The sequence below is a fragment of the Lagopus muta genome, chromosome 13, assembly GCF_023343835.1.
Source record: "Lagopus muta isolate bLagMut1 chromosome 13, bLagMut1 primary, whole genome shotgun sequence".
In the NCBI taxonomy this organism is placed as follows: domain Eukaryota; kingdom Metazoa; phylum Chordata; class Aves; order Galliformes; family Phasianidae; genus Lagopus; species Lagopus muta.
The window spans coordinates 16,902,130-16,915,142 of NC_064445.1; the positions used below are offsets into that span (position 1 = coordinate 16,902,130).

A 13,013-nucleotide genomic window follows, 5' to 3' on the forward strand; every position below is an offset into this window, starting at 1 on the left:
TTTGGGTGGGACCTGGACAGGTCATCAGACCTCCAGCTCCTTCCATCTCAGGACAGATCAGCTGGACCTAGATGATGTGTGTCATGCTGCCATTGAGAGGGAAGTAACTTGTTTCTATGAGGCAGCCGCTTCCACCTTCTTCTGCCAAGTGATGGCTGTTCTGATAGGATGGGATGGGATCACAGAATCACAGAATGGCTTGGGTTGGAAGGGACCTCAATGATCATCAAGATCCAATGCCCCACCACAGGCAGGGCCACCACCCTCCAGATCTGGTCCTAGACCAGGCTGCCCAGGTGATCACAGAATGGCCCGGGTTGGAAGGGACCTCAAGGATCATGAAGCTCCAACCCCCCTGCCACAGGCAGGGCCACCAACCTCCACATTCAGTACCAGCCCAGGCTGCCCAGGGCCCCATCCAGTCTGGATCTTGAACACTTCCAGGGATGGGGCATCCACAACCTTTCTGGGCAGTCTGTTCGAGCACCTCACCACTCTCTCTGTGAAGGGCTTCCCCCTGACATCCAATCTAAACCTTCCCTCCAAGGGATGGGATGGGATGGCTTGGGATGGCATGGGATGGCATGGGATGGAGAGATTTGGGTGTGACCAGTCCCAGGCTCAGAGTTGAACATACTAATTCCCTCTGACAAAGGTTGCTGTTGGCCATGTCAGTTTATTTTAAGGGCTTTCCCTGGCAGCAGAGCTGGGAAACAAATCTACCTGAGCACATTCAGAGCACAGAGGCTGTCACAGGAAGGGCTACCGACCCCTCGTACTGGGTTTATTATGGGAGCTGTGTACCAACAGATGTTCTAGTTGTTTTTGCAATTTGTATAGAACGCTTTTTGTTTCAGAACTGGCATATTACCTCAGGATATTTGCTCTGCGAGTATAAAAGTTTTAGGTTCACCTTGGAATATTTCCATTTCCTCAGGGCTTTGCGGTGCTTTTTTTAAAGTGAAAAAACTTCTGGTTTGAGAAGAAGCACACCCTGTGATATATCTTGCCTGTAACGCTTCGTGCCCGTCACAGTGTGCCAAGTAAAGGGCATGTACCATCAATGCTGATAGGCCACGTCTAGCCTTTCTTCCTTTTTCACACTGCTAAAATTGCCTTTTTCCATTAAAATCAAGCATGGACAGAGCAGCTCCATGCTGGGAATCGTTAAGCGGTGTTTAAATAGACACTTATCAGACCTGGGAGGCAGGAGGCACCAGGCTCACACCTGGCACTGAGCGTGCTGGGAGGCACGCGGGGCTCCAGCTCTCCACGCCTGCTGGGGCAGGCAGTGCTGGGCAGTGGGCTGGGAGCAGAAGGCAGGCAGCTCCCAGCTTGGCTTGTGGTACAACGAGAGATGGGCCTGGAGCCCATCTGATGGAGTCTGAAGCTTCCTAGAGATGACGATCGGTGCCCTGGGATGCACAGATTGCTGTGGATTTCCACTGCTCCTCATCTGCTGGATGTTTGAGCTGGCTGTGTGTAATCTGTAAGCGTCAGCACATGCTCAGTGGCCAGCTGTGGGACCCGAGATCATAGAGAATGCCAGGATAATGAAAGCTTCTGTGGAACGACTTCAGGATAAACATTCTGATTTTCTTTCCATTTTTGTCTTTTGGTAGTTGAGAAACGCAGACACAAGTACAGCCCTTAAACTTTTTCTTGCCGTGTCCTGATGTTTCAAAAGGACTTGTAATTTTGGCTCTTGGAAACAATGTGAAGGCATCTGATTTTCAGTGGCTGGGAATGCTGCTCTTCCTGAATAATCAGACTCTTTTGACACATCTTAAATTGGGCACTGGAGTAATGGATAGGCAGATACAAGAAGTTGACTTAGCACAGCTCCATGGGGGTTTAGGCAAAGATGCTTAAACACACAGCTCTGATATGCTCTGATATGCACACAGCCAGTTATCATTGCTGAGCAGACAAGAGGCCCTGATTAAGGCACAGAAAGTCTGGCATGTGAGACCATTAGCCCATGTTCAGCCAAGTGATGCGCTCCAGATGGGCAGCCCTCTTTGGAAAGTGTAAGTCTGTTCTTCTTTGAGTGTGAGAAGAGTCTCCTGCTGGCACTAAGAATGACTGGCATGATAAAACATTCCTTCTAACTACAGTAAAATGCATTACTTGGATTTTCCCCATTTGATACGAGTCCTGGAAGGTTCAACAGTAGTCTCCATTGACATGAGATGGAGCCTGTGCTCCCATGTAGGGTGGTGACACTACAGCTGCTTTTGTGACCCAAACTACCTATGCTGGGTAAAAAGAAAAAGTGGATGCAGAAGCAGCTGTATTTGCACGCTAGGAAATGGGGTGGTTGTCTTGAATTTCCTGGCTTATTTTTTTTCCTTTGTCTTCCTCAGGCAGACAACCATCTGTCCTGGCATAAACACTGCAGTCTTTGACTAGCTAGTACAGCTAAAGCCATAGCCAGACAGAAAGCCATGTAAATGTTGAATTCTTGGAAAGAAAAGGAAAATGATTAATTTCCAAGTGTTATTTTCTTCCTTTTGAAAGTGTTCTTGAAGAGCTGAAAGGGAGAGTTCTTTCCTGTATTACTTTGCCAAAAGCCTGTTGAAGTGTTGTTGGTGCTTACTGGCACATATCACCTGGGGATGTTTAAAAGCCCTCTGAGCAGCTTTCCAAGCCTTCATTAACATTTGATTTCTATCCAAGTGAGGAAAAAATTACCACTGTCCTTTCTTTGCAGGTGGGTAGGCAGCAGTGAGCAGCTTTGGTGATTTACCTGCCTTTTAGGGCACGCTCTCCAGTCCTTGTAGGAATTCCAGGAGTCTGACAAAGTCATCTTTTTTCTTTTCTTTTTTTCCTTAATAACCAATTTGACAAGTCTGTACATTGTCACAATTTCCATACCTTCTCATTGCTCGCATAGTATCTTTCTGGGAAAAATGAAATGAAGCATAACCTCAAAGTTTCCTTTCACAGCAATTTCCTCCTAGCTGCAAATCCACATTGGTGTTTTTCCTCCATTTTATAGTTGCACACTTTTCTCCCCCCCCCCCCAGTTTTAGGTGGAGAGATTCATCAAGTGCTGGGTTTTCTCACACAGCAGCTGTGTCAATGCCTCTAACCATCTCTCTTCTTGTGGTCCTCAGGCAACCCACTGACTGTGGCCTGCAAAGCTTTCTTTGGGTTCAGTGGTGAATCTGGCCCCATGATCTACTGGATGAAAGGGGAAAAATTCATAGAAGAATTAGAAGGTCACATTAGAGAAGGTGAAATCAGGTACTTTTTGGAGTGCTTAGTTTTAGAAATGTGGTACGTCCCAAAAGCCTGTTTGTGGTTTGTTTTCAGAACATATTTGTAATTGGAATTGGAAACAGTTCTGCATCTAAAGACTGATAAATGACTTGGAGGCAGGGCAGTGTGAGATACACTCTCTCCAGCAAATAAACTTTTAAGACATAAGAGCTACTTAGGTGCCTGAAAATCTGTCACCACGTTCCCCTGGCAGTAGCTGAAACATCTCTTGTTAAAAACCCAAAACAACTTTGGCTTATCATAGAGAATTTTGGTGTCTGTTGCTATTAATGTAAAGTGTGAAGGTCTCCAGAAGAGGCAATTTCCATCCAGCACAAGCGGCATGCTGGTTAATTACCTGTTTTCCCTTATGCCTCCCACCTGTCTCTGGAGAAGAGATTTCATTTTGGTAAATAGAATAGAACTAAATTAAATTAAATAAAAACGAAATAGTTGTATCTGTAAAGCCACGTCAGACTGCCAGCAGAGCTGTGTGCAAGGTTGAGTTCACAGGCTTCGGACTGTGAGGGCATCGTGCATGCTATGTTTATCGCCTGCTGTATTTTGCAGCAGAATACTAACAGGATCAAATAAACCTGGCAGACTACACATGACGTTACATTTCCTTGTTCAAAGGGCCAGTCACTTTCTTGAGCAACTGATAAGAAACCTTTCACAAAAAGAAGGGCATTTTATTTTTGGACTTATGGCGTCACCGAGAAAAACTTGCATTTATGTTGCATTATTTGTCATGTTCGTGTTAGAACAGTGACATGAAAAGGCTGTACCTCTGGCCTCACTACAACTTTCTTTTTCCTTTGTTGAGATTCTGTTTGTTCATTCTGTCTTTTGAGTTCTTGTTCTTGATACTGTCACCTTTAAAAGTTAGGATCTACACCAAAAAAACAAAGAGGAAAATTCCAGAAGGTTGCATCTTTCCTTTCAGACTCCTCAGAGAACATCTTGGAGAAAAAGAAGTTGAACTGACATTGATCTTTGATGCTGTCGAGGAGGCAGATCTGGCTAACTATACGTGTCATGTGGAAAACAGAAACGGACGGAAACATGCCAGCATCCTTCTGCGCAAGAAAGGTAATGCCCTTAATTTTATTAGCCACGCTCCCTCTTGCCTCTGCAGCCATGGGTCAGCCAGCAGCGGAGGTCCTGCTAATCTGGCTGAGCCAAGCTGAGCTCTGTGCTTGCTGGAGCTGAAGTATGGTTGTGTTATGGCTTCAGTTAACTATTTGTGGGGGAAAAAGTCACAAACTACCACTAGCGAATCGGCCTCACGGTTGATGCACTTGCCTGGGACACAGCTACCTGTAAAGCCCTACAAAATTCAGTGCATGTGTTTTGGGCAAACAATTCATGAAACTGACCGAGAGTAGACAGATTAGACTAGAGGTAAGTGTGTTAATAGAGTTAAAATGTGCATTTGTTAGATTAGGTACCTCAAAACAAGGCCAGATGCTGTCATACTTTTCCACTTCCTAGCTGTGTTTAAACTGAAATCTTTAAATATTGCCACACATTTTGATTTATAAATGCAAAGAGGAATGAAGACTTTTCAGTGGGAGCAAAATGGATGGATGGAGAATCATTACTTCTTTTCATGTTACCTGTCTTGAGATTTGCCTAGAATTGGGACTACTACTGACAATTTGTCTGTAGAATAGGAACCCTTTGAGTTTGAATGCTCCAAACTACAAGGTGCTACTATTCTCTTCCATTTGTAGTCATTATTATAAGGCATGCAACAGTATCTCATTACAGTTCTTACCTGCTTAGTTCAATTGCCTCCTCTAACTGTTAGTACAGTGATATTTGAACTTGTTTGTGGTCTCTTTAAGGCAGAGTGAGTACAAAAGCTGTTGAGAGAGCAAGGAAATGTTGCATGTTAGTGCAGTTAAAAAAGCAGTGCTCTCCATCATCTGCACAGATCTCCCCTTTTCAAGAAGGTTAGAATAGACCACTGTTATCTGAGCATGCTGCAGGCTGAACTTAGGGTTAGAGGCCACCATGGCACTAACGAACTAAGAGCAGGTGACTGAATAGGAAGACCAGCCAAAGTATCTGTAGGTGGGGTTGTGACCAGGTCCACCAGCACCTTGGTTCCAGAAGACAACCCTAGCCACTAGGTTCACCTAGAGCCGTGCTGAATGCTAACTGCTGTGCTTCATGGCCATCATTTATGCCTTCAGATAATTTGTATAAAATCAACAGTGAGGGAGAAGTGGTATAGCTTCAAAAAAGGACTAATGGGAAGAAGAAATTCTGGAGTCACTGTCCTATTTTTACTATTCTTTCCTGTGACCCACAGGTTGTACGTATGAAAGTACATTACTGAGTCCTGACAAAATTGGATTAATTCTGCTTAAACCGTTTCCTGTTCATGCAGGAGTTTATGCCCTCCCAGAAAGAAGAGTGTAACATAGAGTCACCAAATCATAGGGCTTGGAAGAGACCTCTGAATCCCCCCCAGCCCAACCCTATATGAAAGCAGTCCCTTCCAGCAGTTGCCCAGAAAGCATGCAGGCAGGTTTTTAATATCTTCCCTGCCTCTCACTGGCTGTGCTTTATGCTCAGGATAGAAATACATGAGCTGCAAAACCATTCTGAAAAACAGGGGCCCGCTGCTGTGATGCAGAACGCGCACAAATGTTTATTCAACATCTCAATTGACGGAATGTCACAACTTTAATTAAGGAAACTGGTCATCACCATGAAGGATTAGTCTCGTTAGTGCAGAAAGCATTCTACCTTCACATCCATTGAACCTAATAAATACACAACTGATATCTTTGTTGACACTGTTAAATGTTCAGCTGTGTTGCATATATTAGAATAACAAGCTGGGTTTATTTATAACAAGAAAATGCAGACATTTCAGACCTCTGCTGAAATTATGGAAGAAGCACTGCTGAATACTGAATTCGGAGGTGGACAGAATCACTTCTCAGCTGCTATTTCATTTCTCCATTCCCCTCAGGCATTTTAAGTGGTTTGTTTTGAAGCTATTAAAGTGTCATTTAAAATATCCCCAGTATTTTCACTTTGTGCTTTGACTACATATCCTGTTGTCATGGTTTTATTAAATTCTTACTAGCACTTGACCAAACTTTTCCCTTCTGCACCTTGATATAATACTTCTTATTCTAGCTTTCTCCTGCTTGGATTTGGTTGTAGAGCATTCATAGGCTAGGCAGCACTACATCATTACTCACCTGTGGCAAGAGTTAGGCCAGGACTGGTAGAAGGCTGTTTACCAGTACCCTGTATGTGTGTAAGAGGATCATGGATTCCTACTATAACGTGCCTCAGCTTTTCAGAAGCTGGGAACCAACATTTGGGAACAACGAGAGAAGCACAGATCTCTTTCAGAGAAACACACCTCCCCCAAAGTCCAACCTGCTTTATATATATAATATATATATTATATAAGGGCTGCCTTATCCCTGTTCAGCAGGAGGTGCTTTAGCTCGGTTTTGTCTCCAGCTTGCCACAGTACTACAGGTTTTATCAGTTCTCAGGAGTGACTGCAGCACATCAGGGGTACCCGAGATGGCATTCGTCGTGAGTACTGCTAAATTAGGAAGGTTGGAATTAAAAAAAAACTAACTAAAAACAGGGATAAAAGCCAGAAAGCCAAATCCAAGTTAAAGCTCTGGAGTTCTTTGAGGAAGAAAAAGGAATTGCACAAATATTTAAGGTACAAATGTTGAAGTCTTTTGCTAACTAGTGGGACAGACCCCACAAATGCTTTCTTAGAATGCAGGAGTGCCTTCTGTACAACACTGTGTTTTGATAACCTCGCAGCGTGTATCACCACTTGAGATTTTCATTTTTGACTGAAAAAGGAACCAAATCCAGCTTCAGACCCCTAGACCTAACAGTGAAAAGGCAGAATTAGGCATGCTGCTGAGACCTGGATACCACTTTCTGCTGTTACATTCTTCTTCACTGACTTCATTTGAGACACATTGTTCTTCACTTTCAAGTAGCTCAAATATAAATTCAAATATAAATTCTGGGCAGTCCTGGCTTTGTTTTTGTTTTTTTTTCCCATGTTTGAATTACCTGCAGTAACAGTATACACTCACTTGATCCTTAGATGTGGAAATAGCTTGGGATTCCCTTCAAATTAATTTGAAAAGCATGTTTTCCTAATTGAAGTCACAATGCACTATAGAACAGCTGTCTTGGAAAGAGAATAAGTTATCAGGAAATGCAGTGCAAAATCAAGCAGCACTCCTAGTGAAAGAAGCTGTGAATTTAGGTAAAAGTAAATATTACAGCTATTTTGGCTCAGCTTTTACTTTCAAGGAGACTGCGTTTGTTCAAGACATACAGGAACAAGTGAGTGCTCTTTTTGTATTGATGTAGTATTAAATGCTGAAGGACCTTCTGAAGTGTCTTGGTCTCAAGCCACTCATGAGGTGTAGTAAAGATTCAAATTATTTTAAAGATTATAATCCGCTGCGTCATAGGCTGTGCCTCGGTCTTCCTGTATTATTTTATATTAGAACCCACCTGAATATTATTATTCACTAGGTTTCAGTTGCTGTTAAAGCAAAAGTTCAGCTTCTATGACTTTCCTGGTATTGTGTTTACTCGACTGCCTTTCCCACCAATCTCAGTGAGGACAACTCAGGGGCAAACAGTAAGAGCTGGAGTAGGCAAGAAAACTGAGCTTTTGGGGGTTTCCTCCATTACCTCTGCCTTGGAATGCAGAGAAGGAGACCAAAAGGTAAGTTTGGAGCCTAGGGGAGGTAAAGGAGATGCAAAAGCAGATTGATTTGCGTTTTGAGTTGCAGGTTGTGCTTTTGCTCAGTATCCTGCCCTCGCCCTGGCACGTGTGTGCAAGTCTGAGCTGCACGTGATCTGCAGGACGCAGCGTGGCCAACAAGCCTAGCTCTTCTGGTGGTGTAGGCAGGCCACTGCCATGGATGGGCTGTTTATTCAGTTCTCTACCATGCAGCGGCTTCAAATGCTGTTGAAGCAAGCAAGTAAAACCAAAAAAAGTCTGACACTGTGCAGCATAAGGTGCTGAGGGATTTGTCAAGTGCTTTCCTACAGGCTTTCATTGTCCAGCAATTGGGATACAGCTGCAGTATGGATCAGAGAACACAACAGGCTTAGTATAGGGACTTTATTCTGCAAGGTAGCGCAGATCAACTTCAGTTATCAGAACTGAATGGCCTTCAGCAATTTCTCTCCTTCCAACCTGGCAGTTTTGCCATCATCCCAATTTCCTGGTAGAAAAGTTTCAGTACAATAAGAAAGGTTATTTTTTTTTTCACTGAAAAGTAATTTTAACCAACTCTTTTCTCCATTTGACCAGATTTATCCCCAAGCACATGCCAACTTTATTTTGCAGTGTAATAAAAGTCCCAGAAATTCCCTGTTCTCAGAGAGATTAAATAGCTATTGTAATAGGCTTCTTCCATCTATTAGCTCAGGACTTCTCACCAGACATCAGAGATACTGCAGACTGGGAATAACTTGTCATCTGATGTTAATTATTGAAATACAAGGCATGGAAAGGCGAGACTAACCCCAAAAGATACCCAACTAATTTGCTTTCTATCTTGAAAATGACACGAATGACATGCCAGTAATTTCTTCTGACGTATGTTTTAGAAGCTTAAAGATCTCAAAAACTTTTTACCTCCTGCATTTAGGATCTTCCTATTGTATTTATAGCAGCATATCTTTGTACTGTATTTATCACAGTGTATCTTCATGTCATCTTATCTGAACTGATACAGATTGTTGGGGGTAGCTATTGTCAAATTTCTGTCCTTTGTCCTTTATGGTGATGTAATACACCAAGAGGTGGCATGAGCAATATTGCATTCTGAGGATATTTCAGGCTAAGGTACAACACTGTTAAATCTAGCATCTTATATCAGGTGAAGCACTGGAGTGCTACCCAAGGTTTTTTATCTTGCTCTGGCGTTGCCTTGCTAAATGACATTGGACATGCTGCTTCGCTTTTCCATGCCTGTTTCCTCAGCTGTAAAAGATGGATAATTGCATTTCAATGAATTTGCGAAGTACTTTGAGATAGCCTGCTAGTGATGTTTCCTAACAAAAGTATCCCAGTCAGAAATCTGAGCTAGTGCTAGTTTCCATTACAGTATAATGTGTACTAAGCAATCATGTAAGACCTCTGTTAGTCACAGCTCAGTCAAAGTGGCTCTTAGCAGCCTGATGTGTGCTTTCTGCTTCTCACAATGTTTTGGGCATTCTGGATGCTGATTCAACTACCAGTGACTCAGCTGAAGCTTTGGCTGAGCAACAGACATCAGCTCATCCACTGGCACCACAGCTATAAAGCTGAAGTTAATGTTATTTGGAGAGCTGGGGTCCCAAATGGGGTACAACATGCCTAGTAAGCCTATTCTCACATGCAGCATACAACATTTGATGCTCTCCTACAAAGTGGAAGTTTCAAACAAGTTCATTAAAGGTTGATTAATCCTCAGTATCAAATCGCTGCCTAATTCCCTTCTAGAATTATTATTATAGCCTCAAATGCATTCTGTCTGAAATTTCGGACAGACAGTAGAATGATTGAAGTTAAATAATGGGCTAAGAACAAAAACAAGACATCCTTAATGTTACAGTGGTTATAACAGGAAGTTGTGCAGTTCCATGTGGAATTGTACAGTGGATTACAGCAATTAGAGCTTCGAAAGATCATAACCTTTCTGTCTTTCCTTGCTAATTTTAGATTTGATCTACAAAATAGAGCTTGCTGGAGGATTGGGAGCCATCCTTCTTCTGCTTATTTTGCTTGTGACCATCTATAAGTGCTACAACATAGAGTTAATGCTGTTCTACAGACAAAACTTTGGAGGAGATGAAGCAGCAGACGGTAAGAAGTTGCTTATACATACAATGGAATATTTACAATGGAAATACTCCAGAGGTCCAAAGTGATGAAATTTCTAGTTTAAGTTCAAACTGCTAAGCACTCAACAGTGTAAATCTCTAACACTTTCTCGCTAAGCCTGCTTAAATCAATGAATCTGTTCACTGAAGTGTCACAGGTCTATTCCGTATGAAGAGGAATAGGAAGAATTCTTCAGGAGCGTATAATAGAGGTTTGAATGTCATTTTTGAACTGATCGCCCAGGAAAACTCTGTGTTTGCATGTCCCAGTGCCCAGCATCTCTTCTTTTGATATCCGCACTGTATGTTGACATAAATTCACCAGGTATCTTCCACTAAACTTCTCTGTTACACTGTTATCAGCCAACTACCTCTAGGAGTTAGTGAGTCAATTGTTATTGAGGTTAACTAGTTACCTCTGTTAATTGAGAATATGAAACGTAATGGAAATACACAGCTGCATAGCTTGCCTGTAGAGTATGTTTAAGAATAGCAAGGGGTGTTTTGCACTTCCTCCCTCCATCCCCCGCTTCAGTAGGCATGTGGTTTCTTTAATGCTTAAAGCTAAAGCTGTTTTTCAAATTGAAGCTTTAATTCCTCTGAATATAGAACATTCCCTGCTCCTATGAAGCTTGAATAAGCATTGGTGAACTCAGTCCAAGTGCTTTAAATCATATCATCATATTCTCAGTGTTTATAATGTGCACATTGATTGTATATTATGTATTAAAAATAGTACCTGCTGAAGATCCCAGGTGTAGTGATCAAATAAAGCTACTGCAGCACTTACAAGTCACGTAGGCAGTCTGTAATGGTATCTTCAGAAACAATAACATATTTGAAAAGGGAGCAGGAATCACATTACCCCCATTGTGCAAAAACAATGTACGTTTGCACAGGCCTTTTGCTTTCTGCAGCTAGCATCACCACTATCAAAATAATGAAGCGTTCTGTTAAGCACTGGGTAGATAAGCCGTGAAAAGTTGGCTACAATGAAATCCATAGGAGTGTTGGAGGATGGGTGGAATGACATCCAACGGATTATAGAATGTGGTATGATAAATAGCAGGAGCAGAGGTCAGGAAACTTCCTTTCTCAAGCTTTGTGTGAGTGGGAAAACCTGAAATTGTTGCGCTTTTTTTTTGTACAATGCAGGGAAATATTTATATTGATAGAGAGGAGAAAGCAAAGAGTAAGACTGAATGGTTTTAGAGGTGACTTGTATCTAATACTTCGGGATTATACCAATGTGATTTCCCTGTTTGACACCAACCAAAAATGACCCAAAGTAGTAACTTTCCTCCAGAATGAAAGTATTCTGGTCCCTTTTTTTCCAATGTTAAGCTGCCACATTTTTGTTGATGTAGCTTTTTTTCTTCTGTTACTTTTTAATTTATGAAACATTGCTATTTTTCACTTGTGTAGACCAACACCTTGATACTTAGAGGATTCTGTGTGCATGTTAGTTCTGGGATCGATCTCTTGCTTTTCGAGTACATCATTTTAGAACTATTGCAGCCGTGCGTCTTATTCTGATCCTGCACTATGAAAGATGAAGGCAGAATGCTGCTGAAGTCAAAGTGTATGTAAGGGTGTTTTGGTGATTCATTCTACTTCTTCTCGCTACAGAGTGAGCCTACAGAGGTTCTGTGAGCCATCATCTGTGTAGGTGCAATTGCATATATCCCACTTGTATGTGCATTTCTTTAAAACAAAAGACATGAAACCTAACAGATTTTTTAACCCTATTTCTAAAAATAGCCATGTAGGCTATGCTGGATGCATTTACTTCCTGTGTTGTACATAGCTTTGTTTTTAGACAAAACATTCTGGCAATAGTGAAGATTAAGGGAAGCCATTTAGAAAATAACCTCAACAACACTGCTTCCAAAGCACACAGAGGAAGCAGTGGGCAAGCATAGGTCCTTCTGCTAAAATCCAGTGTATGTGAAGCTTGCGAGGAGGGAGCCAAGGCTGCGGAGATATAACACAAGCATATGGGCTCACAGGAGGCCCAGGGGAACTCCTCTTGCTTGTTTGCATTGTGAATAGAGGAGACGAGGGAGCGCTCCCACGCAGCTGGAAGGAGCAGGACTCAGCTCAGAGTCTGCACGCACACCATTCCCAGCCCATACCTTCCTGTCTGTGTGTGCAGAGTTTCCAGGCTGCTTTGTAACCAAGCACATCAGTGCTCCAGGGTTTGCTTTGCTGCCTTGCAGAGCTTTCAAGTATTTTCAGGGATGTCTGCCCCCTGTATCTCGTGGTCGCTGGTTTCTCTTGAAAGCTTTCAACAAGTTTCATTATGGACAGGATAGCGTGTTTTGGATGGGCCTCCAAAGCTGACTGGCCTTTTTTTGTTTGCTGTTTATTCTTCTGTCATCTTTCCTTCAGCAATTACTATTTTTGTAAACTGTTGACTTCAAAGAAATATGAGCAAGCCAGGTGGACCTCCTCCCATACAGCTCCAGTGGCAGTAGGCAAATTGCCTTTTACAGACATACAGTTATTCACATGCTTTGTCTGTAGCTCTGACCCTTGTGAGTCTGGCTTTGCATCAACAATCATAAGAAAGAACCATAATTTTAAAGTCATCAAATGTTTTGCGTTATGATTAGCTATTTTTTCTTCTTATTGGAAAATGTTGGTGAGTTTTAACTGCTTTCATTATATTTGATGTGCACAATTCTTTACACATAATTGGTGCTCAGCAATCCTCCATTTATTCAGTTTTGTCCTCACAACATTAACTATTTGATTTTTCATTTTCTGTAAATAATGGCAGCTGTGCTCTTTGCCCAAGACTGAATTGCTCCAGGTTGACTTTCAGTGCACTATTTTCCATTACCACAGGG

The 13,013-nt window shown here is 42.2% G+C and overlaps 1 protein-coding gene across 9 annotated transcripts in view; it reads left to right on the forward strand.

Annotated features, from left to right (window-relative positions):
• Positions 1 to 13,013, forward strand: part of IL1RAPL2 (interleukin 1 receptor accessory protein like 2) — a 335,478-nt gene that overhangs the window by 308,868 nt on the left and 13,597 nt on the right. For all 9 annotated transcript variants that reach the window (XM_048959238.1, XM_048959240.1, XM_048959237.1 and 6 more), the window contains 3 exons: positions 3,120 to 3,249; positions 4,211 to 4,356; positions 10,001 to 10,144. In XM_048959238.1, the coding sequence (XP_048815195.1) occupies positions 3,120 to 3,249; positions 4,211 to 4,356; positions 10,001 to 10,144 (420 nt within the window). The remainder of the gene's footprint in view (positions 1 to 3,119; positions 3,250 to 4,210; positions 4,357 to 10,000; positions 10,145 to 13,013) is intronic.